We start from the raw sequence: 18,119 nt of genomic DNA on the forward strand, positions 1-18,119 counted from the left end.
AGTTAGGTGTTTGTTTAGTCTGTAATCTAAACAATTAATGGATTCTGAAAAGAAAGAATGGCAAACATTACGTTCGGACACGTTCTGACTTTTAACAATTATGCGAGCCGATATGGACCCCTTGAATCAATCAACTATTTGTACTTATGTCATTTTATGGGGGACTTCGCTTGGTGTTGTGTATTCGCGTCGTGCTACTGATCTCTTGATATCTCTAGCTCATGCTAGAAATGAAATAGTATATACATCTCTTTCGTACACGTAAATATTTCGGTGAAGATGGGTCAATCAACTTTTCAGTGTTGTTATTGTGTCCCGTTACTCAGGTGATATCAGTGATACACTTGCTTAGAAAAATGTTTGCAATGTATACTATTAACACGCCTTAAGAGACGAGCGATGAAGGGATTGACTTGAAACTGTCACAATCTTAATTTTTAGTGGGTTTGTTTGTTCCACATAAAATTGTGCTTTTAATAAGTCGCGAGACGTTACTATGGCAACAAGCTACAGTAAAAAGTTGCTTGACCGGTTTAAGGGTCCCATATACGGTACGATTCGTCTGTACGATCGGTCTGAAGCGACGAATCGTTCCATATATGGGGCCCTTAAGCGGGAGTTTTCGTTCCGTTAGAAACTGCGTCTGGGCGGGCGAGGCACCGCGGAGAAGCAGCGTAAGAAGCTGGCCGAGCTGGAGGGGCAGCTGGTGCTGGCGTCGCCCAACCTGGTGCTGCGCGTGGGCGCGCGCGCGCCGCACGCCGCCGCGCTGCAGCGCCACCACGTGTTCTTCCTCAGCTCAGAGTACGAGCGCACGCAGTGGATCGACTCCATACACGCGCTCCAGGTATGCTTCACATTGTAGCTCTCTCAACACGTTCCGCCCGTTGTTCCTCATCAGAAGCGACACTGCTGTCCCCGCTCACGGCTTCGCGGTCTACAGAATCATCATTTATAAATCCGTCATCTGTGATACTGATAATTAAGGATCTACGGAACCAGTTACCATAGACCGCATTCTCGGAGCGGTATAACTTAGGGACCTTTAAAAAACGAGCCTATCAATCTCTCAAATGAATATTGGTGAATTATTGAGGGTTTCTGTGACTAATATCGTGAAGTCCGTTTGATAACTTTGTCATTTGCGTCACGTTTGTGTTTGGTTGAATAACTAAACGAGCCAATGGCAAGCAAGGCTCGAACTTCAATCGGATCTCGATACCAAAGCCATCTAGCGATATTTCGCCTGTCAAGAAGCCCTCATTGTCCAATAACGTTGTGTGCAGGCGTCGTCGGCACCGCCGGGCGGGTCCCTGGCCGTGTCCATGCTGGAGCTGCAGGCGTGGGTGACGGCGTGCCGCAGCTACCTGCAGACAGACATGGGCTCGTACCTGCTGCGCAGCGGGCGCGACGACTCGCTGCTGCTGGGCGACCTGCAGCTGCACGTGACCGGCATGACCGCGCCGCTCGACACCGCCGCCGGTGAGCGTAACGTCGACTCATTAACCCGACTTTGGGTGTCTGCAGACTGCAATACTCCATTTGTCGCCCTTAATCCAAGTACTATTTCGTTAGACTTGCTCGTAAATAGTGGCGTAATATTCTGGCTAACTTGGTTGCCACCACCTGCATAAAACCCAAGCACTTTTTGCGTATCACACCTAAGGGCGTAATGAGTCTGATGTAGATATGTACTGGGGTGTGCTCAGGTACTCTGGTGTGGGGGAGTGGGTGGCGGGACGCTGCTACTGCCCCCGAACTGCGTCAGCGATATCGGCAAAAAAAATTTTTTTTTTGTCTGTAAACTGTGTTTTACATATTTATTCACAAATGTGATGAAAAACATTGTATGTCGCACGGACGGTTCTAGAATGACCAACATTAAAGCCCTATTGCCCCTTCGACTTCATGCTTCTACACCGCTCGTTCGTAACTCCTTATTTCCCGCCCTCGAGACACATTGTACTATTATCATTGCGATAATCGTTCCAGACCACAGATATACATTACACTAGATAACGCAAACACCTCAATCTGTATAAAAACCAACTGTGTCACTTTTTTATATCTACACAGTAGATGTGAGTGAGACGTCACAACGTCTCAAGAGCGAATTAGCAATGTGAATTCTCCGATGTCCGCGCAATATCGATTCAAATGCGCCGCCCGCTCGCACCGTGGGATTCGAGTCAGTCACTAGTCATGATTAGTCAGTTAGCGGTCAGTCTTTGTATGGGGCCAACCCCGACGTTTGGTCGGGGTTCGGACACGCGAAGTAGATGCATTTGCGTAATCTATTTTAATCTATATCTGTGTTCCAGACTACTACATAGTGGTGGAGGTGGACTCGTACGGGCACTATTTCCGCAAGGCGAAGTCGAAGCTGGTGTGCCGCAGCGCGCAGCCGCGCTGGAACGAGACGTTCACGCTGGACCTGGAGGGCTCGCAGAACCTGCGGCTGCTGCTCTACGAGGACGCGGCACGGCCCGTGCTGCGCGGGAAGTGCACGCTCAAGGTCACACATTTATCAATATTTAGTTCTGATTTATCAATAGTTAGAAGGTAATTTTTACGTAAAAATAAACATTATTATCAGATTTTGGGTGATGTTGGGAATGTTTCCTCGACTGTACAGTCAACTAAGATACCAATACGGCCAGGGGCGTACCCAGATTCTGGCCTAGGGGGGGGCAAGTCAGATTTTTTAGGTCAGATCGCCCGCGCTTGTTTTGTCATCCACACTACACAAATACATCTACATGAAACACAAGGTATATGTAGTGTGTAGGGCAAACACCCGCAAGGGATCCTGCTTCATAGGTAAACGGGGCATACTATATTGTAGAACATACAATTTCCAGGCGGGGGGCAGCTGCCCTCCCCTGTCCCCCCCTGCGTGCGCCATTGGATACGGCCAAAGTTATAAAAATATAATCTTGCCAATAAAATCTTGTGGATATATATTTGTAACTTTGCAGCTGTCGCGCGAGTGGGCGGCGGAGGCGGGCGGCGGCGGCGGCGCGACGCGCACGGTGGCGCTGGGCGGCGGCGCGCTGCCGCTGCGGCTCAAGCTGCTGCCGCCCGAGCGGTCCGCGCGCCGCGTGCCGCAGGCCAAGCCCGGCGCGCTCTTCGGCGCCAAGATCACGCACGTCGCCAAGTTAGTACTGCCAGGGCCCTTGACTCATTCAGTGCCATTGCCGGCCTATGTGGACCCTGATAAAATCAGATGCCGATGGGCGTCCAATTTCTAATGAAGATTTCATGTTGTATTCCGAACAATGTCCTTTGTTAAATGTATGAGCCTACATTTAACTTTTAGAATGTCGGGCTATTGTCGTTTTTAGGATAGCTAACATTTTTACATCTCTGATGCCGTCATGCCGCATGCCGTGAACACCGATGCATGGGCATTTGTCTACAAAGCGTCTGGAAAGGAAGTGATTTCTAATATCATTCCGAATAAAATATATAAAAATTGAGTTTTATACTGTAACGAATTTGAGGTGCAATTTTATACAGTTTTTTTTTTTTTTTTTTTTTTTTTTTCTGGCTCGCGCGGCTTGCGCATCCGCCACAGACGCGTAAAGGTAAGGAAACGAAATCAATAGAAAATACGGGAATTTGGAATACGGAAAACGGAATTCAACAGGAGAAGATTACATGGAATTAAAACGAAAGAAATAAAGATAAGTATTTTACATAGGTACACATGATAAATTAAATTTAGTGAGATGAGGAACACATATTTAAATTTTAATATCATTATTATTTATAAATATGTTCAATAAGTTATATATAGTTATGTCATTAGAGGCTAAAAGGACAGAGATGGATGTAGGTAATGGGACCTTGTAGGATGTAAGCTGTTCATAAAGGAAGGAGTTGTCATGGAGAGGACATGAGAGAAATATATGATTAGTGTCTGCAATGCCCAAGCCACACTCACAAACATCAGACTCGATCAGTTTAAATTTAGCAAGGCTGGCGGGAGTACAAACATGACCCAGTCTCATACGGATAAGGCAGCAGGTAGCTCTCTTACCAAATTAAATTTGCCAAACCAAGGTTTACACGGAATGCAAGGTTGAATAGAATAATAATATTTGCCCTTGATCTGGCAACTTTCAATCCACTTCTCTCTCCAGCTCTCTCTAAGAGATGAACCAGCGAGAGCGGCCAGATCATGACTGTAATTCTTATATGGAAAAAGATCACCATCTTTAACAGCTTCATTGGCTAGCCGATCAGCAATTACATTACCAGAAATATCACAGTGACTTGGAACCCAACCAAAAGACACTGAGTACCCCAAATCAGAACAATTAGCAAGGAGAGTTCTTAGTTTGATAATGACAGGGAATATTACTTTGCAGTTAAATGGGATTTACTAAGAGCTTGAAGAGCGCTTTTTGAATCAGTTATAATCAAGTTTTTCTGAGTTTGGCAAGTAAGATATATTCCACGGCTTTAAGTAATCCAAAGCATTCTCCCGTAAATACTGACGTTTCAGGAGGGAGTTTAATTTTCTGACTAATTTTGTATTGAGCATGGTACACCCCAACCCCCACATGGCCAAAAGACGCATGTTTGGAAGAATCAGAGTATATATGATGCCAGCTATGCCACCGATCGTCTTTAATAGAATTGAAATTAACGTTAGGGTCCATATCATTTTTGGTTACTCCTAAATTAGATGAACACAGGAGTTAAAGTAAGGGCAGAGAAATTATCACAGAAAAGGGGATATTCTGGATAGTGATAGGTTGGAGATTGTAGGGACCTGTACCTTTGGTAGCTTTTCACAAGGCACGGAGTTATTTTATGCGACCAATAACTAGATGATGTCAAAGAGTTATTTAATAGTGGAAGGCTTGATCGTAGGGGATGATTGGAATTTTGAAAGCAGCGAAATAAAAACTTATCTGACAAATATTGACGTCTTAAATGTAAAGGTGGTTCCACACATTCGACTTGTAGGCAATTTATAGGGCTTGATTTCATTGCACCACAGATCAGGCGTAGAGCTTTGGACTGGACAGCATCTAAACGTTTAAAGCCATTAACTTGACCCGGGATTAATAAGAATGTGCCATAATCGATGTTACTTCTAATCAAAGCGTTGTATAGGAGTCTAAGCGAAAATGGATGAGCACCCCACCAGACACCTGAAAGACATCGTATCATGTTTAAAAGTCGTTCGCACTTAGTTACAGTATAGTCGCAGTGGGGAACACCAGTAAGTTTAAAATCCAACACAACACCAAGGAAACGTGTAAAGCTTTTCGTTGGAATGGGGTGGCCATCAAAATTGACAGAAACCACAGGCGGTACCCTTGTCCTGGCGAAAGGAACCACGACGCTCTTAGAGTGGGAAATCTCAAGGCCATTGTCATCCAGCCAGTTTTTCAGGTGATTAAGGGATTCAGTTAAGCAAACTGAAGCCATTTCAGAATTTCGGTGTGAGCAATATACAAGCAAGTCATCGGCATATTGCAGAACTTTAACCTCTGTACCTAAAGTATCTTCTAGGTCATGGCTGTATATGTTGTAGAGTAGCGGGCTTAAAACCGAGCCTTGAGGTAACCCTCTCCACAAAAGCCTAGATTTCTTAGTGCCATCTACAGTAAGATTAATACACCTTCCTGATAGCATATTTATAATAAAATTGGAAAGCAAAAGTGGTACTTTAAGATTTTGAAGTTTTTTATGGAGGCGAGAAATAATGACATTATCGTACGCTGCTGAAATGTCCATAAATGCTGCAATCAAAGTATTGCCATCGGAAAATGCTTGTCTAATGTCCGTGATAAGAACAGCTATATTATCAATGGTACCTCTGCCACGCCTAAAACCAAATTGATTTTGGCTAAGTATATTGTTAGTTTCAATAAACCACTCTAGGCGATTTTTGACCAGATGTTCCGTAAGTTTCATTAGGACAGTGGACAGAGCTACAGGCCGATAAGAAGACACATCAAGAGGTTCCTTCTTTGGTTTCAGGAAAGGTAGAACATCTTGACATTTCCAAGTTTCGGGAATCTCGCCAGATATCAATATTTTGTTAATTAGTTTTAGGAAGTATAGAAGAGGAATATCATTTAGATGGGTAAAGAATGAATATGGTATACCATCTGGTCCAGGAGCTGAATCTTTAGTTTTAGAAATGACTCCTTTGAGTTCTGGTAGTGTGAATGGACCATTAAGCCCGCTCAGGTCCAGCACTGGAGGTAAAGGAATAAACTCAGGAACAGTGGGTGGAGCGAGTTTATCCAGAAAATCATTTGCTAATGTAGAAGGAAGGTTGGAGGAACAGTCTTCTTTAAAAGCAGATCGAAATCTTTTAATATTATTCCAAACCACAGAAGGGTTTGTATTAGGAGATACAGATAAGCAAAAGTTTCTCCAACCTTCAAACTTCTTTTTTTAAAAAGCTTTTTTGTTTTGTCTATTTCCTCCAAAACAAAGTCAAAGTTTTCATTGGTGCTAGATTCTCTGTAAGCAAGTTCAGCCTCCTTTCGCCTCTTGGCCGCTGCAGTACATTCCGAATCCCACCATGGAGGAGAAGGAATGTTGTTTCCTCCTACTTTTTTCACTGGAAAAACATTATCAGCAGTCTCGACCATTATCTTTGCCAGAGCGGCTGCACATGTGGCTTCGTCGCTGTGTTCGATTGAAGGAAGAGAGGAAATTTTTTGATCAAGATGTTCCTTGAATGTATCCCAGTTAGCGTTACTCAAATTGTACTTTAAACGAGGAGGACTCTTTTGAGTAGGAGAGTTATTAAACGGAAATGACAGAAGAATAGTGAAATGATCACTTCCGAATGAAAGAGGAGAGACCTTCCAGGATAAAGAAGAAAATAAATTTGGACTACAAATAGAAACATCTGGGCAACTTATTCCCTCTCCAGGTGCAGTTCGTCGGGTGGGAGAACCATCATTTAGGATACAAAGATTATGGGAGTCCATCATATCAATGACTAGATTGCCATAGGAATTGGTGGTGGAACTACCCCAAGTTGATGTTGGGCATTCAAATCTCCAAGAAGAATAAGAGGCTTCGGAAGCAGTAACAATATGTCATTTACTTCATTATAAATAGTTGAAGAAGGGTGAGGGATATATAATGAGACAAAACAGATATTATTTAACGGAAACAGCAATTATAGATATATCATTGTTATGAGCAGGAAGAGGAATATGTGAATAAGGAACGCCATGCTTTACAAGCAAAGCAACACCGGCAAATCCATCAGAGCGGTCCTCTCTTATACAAGAAAATCCTGATATTTTGAAATTGGATGAAGGCTTTAACCAAGTTTCTTGCAAGGCTATAATTTTTAAATTAAACTTATTTATTAAATAGAGTAAATCAGCTTTCTTTGGAATTATACTTCTACAGTTCCATTGAAGGATTTGAAATTGGCTGTTCATTATCGGTTAAGAGTTGAGTGAAAAAATTCATAATAGGGGCAGCGTGGGACGGTGAGATACTACTACCCAATCCAGATTGGGACAGTAACTGAATGATCAACAGAATTATTTCTTTCACAGATTGAGTGGTCTCATTAGATTTATAAATAGTTTTATTAGTGACGGGCATGTCATAATCCCTTGTCAAGGCATTATGCGCTGCCACATCATATCCTTTAGATCTAGATTGGGGTGGGGAGCGAGGTTTCATAAAGATAGTTTTCTTATAAGATGTAGTTGGGCTAGTGTGTGAGTAAGGTGTAGTTGGACTAGAGTGAGAGAAATCCTTTTCTGTTCCATTAGTGTTATTACTGAGTAATGCATCAGCATATGAAATTTTTGAGATAGGAGGGTGTTGTTTATTAGCTTCAAAATATGACACACAGCTCTTAGCCATGGTCTCCTTTATATTTTTTTGTCTCTCAAATTCTAGACATTTTTTATCAGTAGCTAGGTGAGAACCTTTGCACAGACAACATCGTATATGCTCATCATCAACTTCACATTTTTCTCCAGTATGTCCCTGACCACATTTGTAACATCTGGGAGTTGAGCGGCACTGACCTCTGACATGCCCAAAGCGACAACAGTTGTAGCATTGTATAGTAGGATATATGTATAGGTCTACAGGTAGTGCTGCATAGCACATGAATATGCGTTTGGGCAAAAACTTGGCCATCAAAGGTAAGTACCACTGACTCTGTAGGTTTTAACTCACTGACACCTGACTCAATAGCTTTCCTTTTTAGTCGTCTAACTTTTAATATCGGTCCACAGCCTATAGGAACAGAGATATTCTCTAAGACTTCTTCCTCTGACCACTCGGAGGGAACACCTCGTACAATTCCCAACCGGGTGACAGAGAAAGTCGGGATGAATGTCTTGTAGTTGGATGCTGACAGGGCAGGGTTGGTCAAAAAGTTATTGGCAGACTGAAAATCGCTGAAAGAAATAGTCACTCTATTTCTTCCAATGCGTTTCAGGCTCCCATTAACAATTTGGGAAATATTATTTTTCCTTAGAAATTTCCCAAACACTACTGGGTGTAGAGAGACATTGTCATTTTCTGAGATTTGCAATCGTTTGTACATGTACATTAAATGGGGCTACATCTGATTTCTGGTACATCATTCTGCCTACTGGTTGAGGAGCTGTGGATGTCGAGTTAGTCAATGATTGAGCTGGTGCTGGTACTGAATCATTAGTTGCAGAAGGAGTGATGTGTTGTGGCTGTGGCTTGGGGGTTGGTTTAGCGAATATATTATGCATTCTTTGACGGCTTTCATCAAAATTACAAACACAATCATCTTCTTTTATTATTAAAGCCTCGCCATGACGTTGTCTTGACCTTTTTTTTGTTGCAGTGGCGACATGTTTTTACAGAGTGTCGTTTCCTGCGGTTAATATTATCCTGGCTACAAGAGCCATCAGTGCTTGATCCATCTACAATAGTTACATTGTGTCCTATGTCTGGGGCAGTCCCCCCTGGGTCTTCAGGTAACTCCATGAGGAGTTACCTGAAGTACTTACAGAGATTACAAAAACTTACCCTTATATGTCCAGTATTTACACTAATAATTTACAAAATATACAAATTTACATATAATACTTGTATTATATTACACTACCCAAATAATCAGCTCTTGTGACGAAAATATCAATATTCACAAAATTTATAAAAATATAAAACACAAACCAAACGACCGAACGTTTCCCGCGCTTTTCCTCTTATACAGTTTACTACCTGATACCTGCTCTATTAAGTGGGTCACTCAACTTTTTACTTGTTTTTTATTCTGCCCTGTTGTTCAAGGGACAACAGTGACAGTTTCTTAACAAAAATGTTATAATTATGTAGATGCTACTAATGTGCTGAGGAGATAGTACATAAAATAATGGGCTCGTAAGTAAGACAAAAATGTTGGCTCGATGAATTTTAACCACAGAAAGCATATAGACACTCATGACTCTAAACAGTTGTCCAGGGGACGTAAACAAATATTATTTGTTTCTATGAGCAGTTCGTTGACTCAACGAAATTTAAGTTTTTTTTTTAAATTAAAGTGTTTTTCGAATATGCATTTTTTTAAATCATAGTACCAGATAAACCTGTTTAAAAAAAACTATGTGTAATCTGGATTATGGTGATTGTCTGTGTGTGTTTCAGACGCGAGAAGCGCAACATCCCGTTCATAATCAGCGCGTGCGTGCGCGAGGTGGAGCGGCGCGGCATCCTCGAGGTGGGCGTGTACCGCGTCTCCGGCAGCGCGTCCGACCTCGCGCGCCTGCGCAAGAGCTTCGAAACCAGTCAGTACCGCGAATAGGGACGATGGCACCACTACACAATAAGATGGCGAGACGCGAGTAGACAAAAACAATATATTTTGGGATTAATTAGAATTTTAGTTGCTTTATAAGAAATAATTTAGACGATTTAATTGGCAAAGAAGTGACGTCATAACTGGCTATTACCATACGAAATCCATGAGAGTACCTATAGTGTCTTGACAGCTCCTAAAGCGTCAGTACGACGTCAGACGTCAATTTATTGGTAGTGAGTGGGTGTCATCATTTCCGACACTTACTAGTTTGCTAGTGTCGTTCGGAAATCGAAACAAGAGATCGGTTTTCTTTTTCTTTATCATTTGAATCTTCAAGAAAACGAAGAAAACTGATGACTCCCAAGCGACATTAAAGCTCTGGTTGTTGTACTGTACCTCATTATTATCATTTGACTGCTAATAGCGCTCACTATAAAGCGTGTGCAACTATATGCGTTGTAATAAAACTGAAACAAGTCAGTGTCTGTACATTTAAAACATTTGAAAAAAAAACTTAACATTTAAAAAATTATAAATAGCTTACCCTGTAAATATTCGGTTTTCACCAATATATTGTAGTTTCTTTGGGTTCAGTTTTAGGGTATTCATTTCAATAGGTTCTCATATAAAGAAGATAGTCAGTTAAATCTAAAAATTAAATATATAAAAAAGACGTCGAATATTTTGGAAGAATCGCTGTTGATTTAGCTGAAACTTTGGTTAACTTATGTCCCTGAATACAAAACTGAAAAATGTATATAAGATTATTTATGAAATAAAAATAAATAGGTGAAAATAACTAGTATCGACTTACCTGTTTATACCTGCCAACCCTTGAAGGGTTACGGCATTGTCCGCTAATGCATATCATTAGGTACCAACATTAGAATCATTTTCCAGACCCATACGAGGCTGAGCAGCTGCTGAAAGAGGTGGATATTCACTCAGTGACGGGCGTGCTGAAGCTTTACTTGCGCGAGCTGCCCGAGGCGCTCTTCACTGACGCGCTGTATCCTGAGCTCCTGCGCGCCTGGGGCGCCACGCAGGTAATGTGGACCGGCCAACCGGTCAAAAGTTTCAGTAAGGAATAATCCTACCGGCTGCGCCAATGTAAAAATAAGAAAAGAATTGAATATTCGTTATATTGTATTAGTTTAGTTATTATTACGCCAGGGGCTTAAACCCAACAAAATCAATTGCTTAAAGGTCTACTTGTGACCATGGGCGTCTGAAATTGGTCGAAACGTCGAGGTAATTTTAGTAATTATTGTAGCGTTTATGTCCCGAGTGTAATAAATACTTTGAGTATGCGCTGTTTGAGTATTTCTCATACTTAATTGATTTGAACGTCTTATGTGATGAACCAACTGAATCGTGACCCAGTAAGGAACCTTTTCCTAGAAAAAGTCAGTGACATCGCGTTGCTTGACAAGAAAAATCATTATGACACTTACTGTGAGAGCGTTCTACGTTGGGTCAGGAATCAAATGGTTTGATTGTACAGTTTCACCGTTGTACGTATTACAGTAAAATAAGAGTTGTTTGGTTGTGTGTCAGGGCGTGGGCACGTCTGTGGAGTCTGCGCCGGCGCACACGCGGCGCGTGGCGCTGCTCAAGTGCTACGCGCAGCTGCCAGACCTCAACAAGAACTGCATCGACTTCCTGCTCAACCACTTCGTCAAGTAAGTACTTATTTCAACCGGGACCGATTTTTGAAATCACATCATTCTGCGCTCGAAAATACCTTTTTTTTTTGTTAGTTGTAGCACAGTTGTAGGTATGGCGCAGAATCAAGTATGGTATTACTATTTTCTATTTATTTTATAAATCGAAGCTTATCAATGCGTTTTATTTAATCGAATGAATTTTTTTTTCACGATTCCATTATAATGTAACACAGATATAAAATTTTGTCAAGATGAGACAAAGAAAGGACTAGCATGTGACGTCACGCGCTAGTTGCGCCATGCATACCTACTGTGTAGATAGAAGCGTTTTGGAAATAGACCGAGAGATAATAATTAATCTATGAATATATATGAAAATAATAAAAAAATCTATGAATTCAACTCCTCTCATGTTAATATAACATACAGGATATAGCAAATTCAGAAGTTGTCGATCAAATACTACATTGTAATTGTAACATTGTGCATGTACTGTTGCAGAGTGAACCAGCACGAGGCGGATAACAAGATGTCGCTGCACAACCTGGCGACGGTGTTCGGGCCGACGCTGCTGCGGCCGGGCGGCGCGGCGGCCGGCGCCAAGGCGCGCACCGACCTGCTGGCCGCCGGCACCGTCGACGCCATGGCGCAGGCCGGCATCCTCTACTGCCTGCTGCAGCAGCGCCAGCTCGCCGCGCAGCTCTCCTCGCACCACCGCCCCAGAGACTAGCACTAACCACACCGCCGCACGGTTAACATCCTCGCCTACTTTGAAACCCGCTTCATGTTTCCGTGGTGACCAGCGGCGGGCGCTCCGGTGGTAACTTTTGTACAGCCAGTCAAGTACAAGTGACATCTTTTCGTCGTTAAGGCTGGGGTATATGGGTACTGTAAGCATTGCCAGCGTAGTTCATTAGTCACTGTGTTATTTGCTAAACATTTGAACGATGTCGATCAGGTTCAAAATAAACATCTTGAGGGGGGAGGCTCCAATAGAGAGATCTCTCTCCAGGCAGGTGTTATGCCTGGGGACCGAGGTCATATGTGCTCACTAGATGGCGCTAGGAGTCGCTACAATCTCTTGATAGGTGGGTGAGAACACACCGTCCCGCTCGTTTGCATGGTGTGTGTGAGCGAGATTTTTCTTTCTCTGGCCCACTGTTGCTCTAGCTGTAAATTAGGTGTTACCTTCGACCCGTTTTGAAAAAGACGAGGGAGAGTGAAGCTGGCTCACTCGCCCAGAGTTAAGTGGTGAAAATATTAGGGAGACGCTTTCGTAACGAAAAAGGCTGCAATTTTTATTCGTTTTTGGGTAGGCCTGCCCTGGACCCTGATAATATTTCGATGCGATGGAATCACTTCAATTAAATCTTGAGCACGAACGCTTTTCCATTTCCAACTAGCCAAAACTTACTAGCGTTTTTATTATACATTAAAAGTTTCCGCGTTCGTGCAAATTAGGAAATTAAGTAAATCTTTCTTATTATACTTTTAAAAGTAACATTTTTGTATTTTAATACCTCTCATAATGGTGGTCACAAAATGGTGGCTTCAATAGAGGAGTGTACCTTCCTGGTGCACGAGTCACCAGCTTTCGCTCACGCTCTCGTTTGTCTAATCTCAATTATTTTGTTTGAGTTGAGTATGGCTCTCTGCTTAAATATTTAATAGTTGATGGCGGTTACACTTAATCAGGACTATCTGGCTAGAACGGAGCAGTTTTTTTCACTTAAAAATACTTGCAAGTTACGATTTAGTTGTACAGTGCCTATGCATAACATTAGTAAGGATCGTTTTGTTCTAGATGTTGTATGAAGCCTACCAGCCAAACATTGCCAAGTTTACAATTGTAGCGCATAAATACTTCCATTAATTAATATCAATGTTGATCCATTCCCTTAATCGAAAATAGACTTTTGCTGATTCTTGTCTTTTGATATATTTCTGTATTGAGTTAAGGACAGTAAAAGTTGCTTCGTAATTAACGGTTCGCAAACAAGAAAGGATTTCCTAAGTAATGTTTGAGACATGCATTCAAATAAAAATTCAATGCAACATTCCATAAAAAACAGACTGAGTGTAGAGTTATTGATTGTACATTTATCATTTACAGAATTAGCTTATTAAATTTTTCAAGACTTAATTGTGATTAAAGTGGGTCAAAAAACAAGTAAAGATTCAGTGAGTATTACGAAGAGGGACCCAATTAATAATAACGACTGTAAAATTATTAGCGTATAAATTTGAGCAGACTGATATTAATAAATTATTGACAGTTTTGTTGTTGTGTTACTTTCAATAAAACACAAACTTTGATCAAACAAAAGCTTTAGTTTCATATGGCGTGTGGCAGAAGATTTCTTTTAAGGCACAATATTATAAAGTTAATTATTATTTATATGGATCTGTGGTTTGTTGTGAAAGAGGCAAATGATTATTTTGTAGGACAGGTGAATGAGGTTTCGGTTATATAGTAGCATTTTAATGCTAGTCGTGTTTTCTTATGCTTACTTTTTGGATTATTGTTTCATTGAGGTTTTAGGTGTATTTTCGCGATGGTAGCAACGCGGCATCCCCGCGCAAGCTCGCTAGCTTAGACCTTAGACATAACTTAGATGTTTATTTCACAAGTAGTTTTAGATGAATGGAGCTGTACTAGTATGTACTTAAAAGTAAATATTATTACCAAAAATTTATGAAATCTTAGAGCAAGGTAAAATCAATTTAAATTTGTGTTATATTTTTGTTTTAGCCCCTTAACATTTCTAATTTATGTTGATATAATTAATATATTGATAACTTACTTAGATAACAAACTGTACCTTTTTTAACAAATCTTTATGCTAACATTTTCTTCACCAAAGACCACTCTTATATTACTTGGGTTCTGCCTTAATGTCATGTAACATGGATAGAATAGGGTTCTATTTTGAATATGATGAATCAATATATTCCGCAAAACAAATTCATATCTGCACATAACATTTGACTGATATACTGGGAATATGCTTTATTATTGAACTGGAATATTGAACTTAGTTCCTTGACGAAAATCTTAAACAAGCTGGATAATTCCTTTGGTTTATTAAATTCATTATAAATTAATGATGATCAAAACATGGTCTATCTTTATGGTTCTTATTTGAGCAAATGAGGTATTAAGTATTAGGTACATATATTGTTCACTATGCACTTGTGCTTTCAGAATCACATCTTTGGTACTTTATTGGATAATATTTGGCACATAGACAGTTATTGCTGCAATTATTTTTAGTCATGATAGGCATTTAGAACATAATTCTTTGTCAGACTGAAGGTAGTAGGTACCCATGCTTACTGTTGCCAAATGGATTATTAACCTGTCTGTACACAGCTGTATTAAGAATGTTACCTTGTAGTCTGCAATTATTATTTCAATATAAGATTGTCTATTTAGTAAGTTGTGTTAGTAATATTCCTGCTGTATTATAGGTATTTACACAATCAGGTTTAGTCCACCACTGTATTGAATTTTTGTATATATGACACTTAAATGTAGTTATGTAACATTTGCAATAAAATGTATTTTTATTACCACCTTTAAATTGTTTTTCATTCAATTAAACTCATTGATATAATCTTAAACATTTAATTTGAAAATAAATACAATGTTTACTTGTTCTACTTAGGATTAAACACAGCCATGTTTACAAAATGCAGTTATAAAGAGGAGGGTGAATTTATAAAATACATATTCAAAAATAAGTCTACAACATTAATTTTAGAAAGGCTTTCTGAGTAATAAATATAAACTGCAACTATTAACACAACTAATGCAGCTAGAAACTTTGATTTTCTGTATGTGAAATATGTTATAATTAAAAGCCCACAGTACAAGGCTAATCTTTTGAGAGCATTTTGCAAAAAGTCAGTCTTCATTTGGTCATCAATGCACATGCCTGACCACAGAACATGGCTTGGGTCACAGGCTGTGCAATTTGAAGGTCCAGCATCAACGCAAGAGTTACATGATTGATGGCAGTTCTTGCAGCTGTAAGAGCCTGCACGGTTCACACAATACTGGTTGGTTTTACATGTGGTTGGGATCAAGCACTCATCAACATCAACACAGGCCCCTGAATATAGCTCCCATCCTTGCTTGCAGGAATTGCATGCTGCTGGTCCTTCCCCAGAGCATCCCTCACAAGCCTTATGACAACGCTCACAAGATTGCTCGTTCACTCTAAAATAGTTTTTAGCACAGTCTTCACAATAAGTACCTGCAAACCCTTTATGACATATACATGTGCCATTGCCTTTGCGTGTACCCTCTCCAGCACACTGGCCTTGTCCACCACATACTTGGTTTTTGTACAGGGGACATGGGGCACATGTTTCTCCAAAATGGTTTTCAGGGCAGCAGTACTGAAGAGTTTCAATGCACAACCAAGTGTACAGATCAACAGAGGCAGGGTCTTCATGGAACCACCACTTCTCTAATGGCTCCTCCGCTTCCTCAGCCAGGGCGTAGCAATGGTCCTTGTGTTTCTTGACTTCAGAACACAGGCCTTCTTGTATCTCCACAAGGCGCATCTCACTCCGCGAGTACGACTTCAACTTGGCTTCCTCCCAGGCAGCATCTCCCCCCTCATATTTCCCTCTGGAAGTTTTTTCGAGCCAGTGGTTGAAAGATTCAGTTAAAATCTTGCACTGTTGGCATTCACCAATGGTGCTGCCCGAATGTAAATCGATATCCGGCAAAGATATTTTTTTGCAAATTATTTCATTAATTAAAACAAAATGTAACAAAAATATTAATAACTTGAAACTGTACAAATTCATTATTTTTTGTAATTATCCAGGCAAAGTTGTCCACTAAATTCTCATAAACGTTTTCCTATTCTTGAGATGGGACGAAATAAAATAACGCAAAGAAAACGTCTACTTGATTGAGATATCTCGTAAATTTGACACTGACGTGTATTTTCAGGATTCGTTTTTTTTTATCAGGTATTAACTAAGAACGTACTAAATGATAAAACGTGAATTTACTACAGCGTAGCGGTTTTACAAGTGTCTGTAACGGGCTTATCTATGGGTATATAAGATGTGCAACTTTATAGAGATCCACATTCCTATACATTACAATACTCTTTGAGATCCACCCACAGAACAGCTGGGCTACTCCGAAACTCGAAACTCGAAGTTCGTGTCGTGCGGTCCCTCTGACACTTACACTGTTTGATACGAGAGCGAGAGGGACCGCACGACACGAACTTCGAGTTTCGGAGTAGCCCTGCGGACTAATAAGAGATACTACGCTACGGATCCACCTTCCTCTTTGATGTGCAAGGATTAAAAAAAAAAACATTGAGTCAGTGTTGCCATTACAATCGTAATTGCCGTAGCGTAATCCTAAAGTAACTGAGAGGCACGTCGCTCTCGTATTAAATAGTACAAGTGTCAGAGGGACCGCACGACACGAACTTCGAGTTTCGTAGTAGCCCTGCTGCTCGCTTATACTATAACTTCGTATCATGATCATGCCGTACCGCTGACGCTTATATATTATATTTAGGTGTTCGAGCCTCCGCTTGAACCACTTGAGATTACGCCTTCCGAATTTCACACTCACACCCTGTAAATATGCATCTGTGTGTGTAAGCTAGCTGTCAAACTCTGTTGCTGTCAAGAAAGCAGCGCGCGGGAAGCGGCGCGGGAGCGACGCACCTGTCAGTACGCTTTTAATTCCGAGTGTTCACACGTAATCAATCACATCCGTAGTATCTCTTATTAGTCTGTGATCACATCTTTTTAATTCCGAAGTGCTCACATGTACATCATATCTCATCGTAAGTTATATTGTGATACTTTAAGATTAAGAACGAATCATAAATTCCGCTCGGCTCCCTTGGACCAGCGACGCTGTTCGTGCCCAGGCACTTACATATATTCTTAATCTTGTCGAAGCCGCCGCTCGGCGCGTGCAAAAACGTCGCCTCATCCCGGCGACAATTCAAATTTGAAACTACATTTGAGACGTCGCTCAACTTGGGACGATCCCTAACTGAGACGACGCCTGAGACGACTCCTTACTTTGAGACGTCGTTTAAATCGAGACGTTGCCTTTATGTGAGGCGACGACCTACGAAATGCCGCCCAATTTGAGACGACGTCGCCCCAACTGACACGACGTCGACCCAACTCATCGTGCAAGTAGTCACTGTCAGCGCCGCTGCACAAAGTTGCCAGACTAAAAATGATCAAGCGCGGTTTACACGACAGGCGAGTCGCCGTCCGAATCGTCACCTCGACGGACCGGGCATATCAACGGTCGGTTAATTGGCGTCAATTTGCTTTCAGACTATGGCGGACAGGACGACATTGGGCGACTTAGCGGATCGGATGTCGTGGCCCAGAGAGACAGGGAGGCGTTCGAAGCAATCGTCCGCTCGGTGGAACATAATTTCCCGAGTGACTGGAGATCTTGGGAGGTGCTCGATTTCACATGATTCGGGACCTTTTTGGGGAAGAAATCTCCCAGCGTAGATAACAAACATCAGGTTCGCAGTACCTACCTCCGATCTAGCTCGAGCTCCTACCATCATCAACTACTTCCCTGTCGGAGAGGAAATACCGGACGATCAGAGCCAGACTCCTCCAGTGGCCCTGGGGAGAGCCCT

At 41.4% G+C, this 18,119-nt stretch overlaps 1 protein-coding gene across 3 annotated transcripts in view; it reads left to right on the plus strand.

Annotated features, from left to right (window-relative positions):
- Positions 1-14,411, plus strand: part of RhoGAP1A (Rho GTPase activating protein at 1A) — a 36,794-nt gene extending 22,383 nt beyond the window's left edge. For all 3 annotated transcript variants that reach the window (XM_074100640.1, XM_074100643.1, XM_074100642.1), the window contains exons 14-21: positions 635-844; positions 1,284-1,479; positions 2,319-2,512; positions 2,976-3,154; positions 9,637-9,776; positions 10,691-10,836; positions 11,348-11,472; positions 11,959-14,411. In XM_074100640.1, the coding sequence (XP_073956741.1) occupies positions 635-844; positions 1,284-1,479; positions 2,319-2,512; positions 2,976-3,154; positions 9,637-9,776; positions 10,691-10,836; positions 11,348-11,472; positions 11,959-12,187 (1,419 nt within the window). In that variant the 3' untranslated portion in view covers positions 12,188-14,411. The remainder of the gene's footprint in view (positions 1-634; positions 845-1,283; positions 1,480-2,318; positions 2,513-2,975; positions 3,155-9,636; positions 9,777-10,690; positions 10,837-11,347; positions 11,473-11,958) is intronic.
- Positions 14,412-18,119: the final 3,708 nt, after the last annotated feature.

Source organism: Choristoneura fumiferana, chromosome 17 (genome assembly GCF_025370935.1).
Source record: "Choristoneura fumiferana chromosome 17, NRCan_CFum_1, whole genome shotgun sequence".
Classification (NCBI taxonomy): domain Eukaryota; kingdom Metazoa; phylum Arthropoda; class Insecta; order Lepidoptera; family Tortricidae; genus Choristoneura; species Choristoneura fumiferana.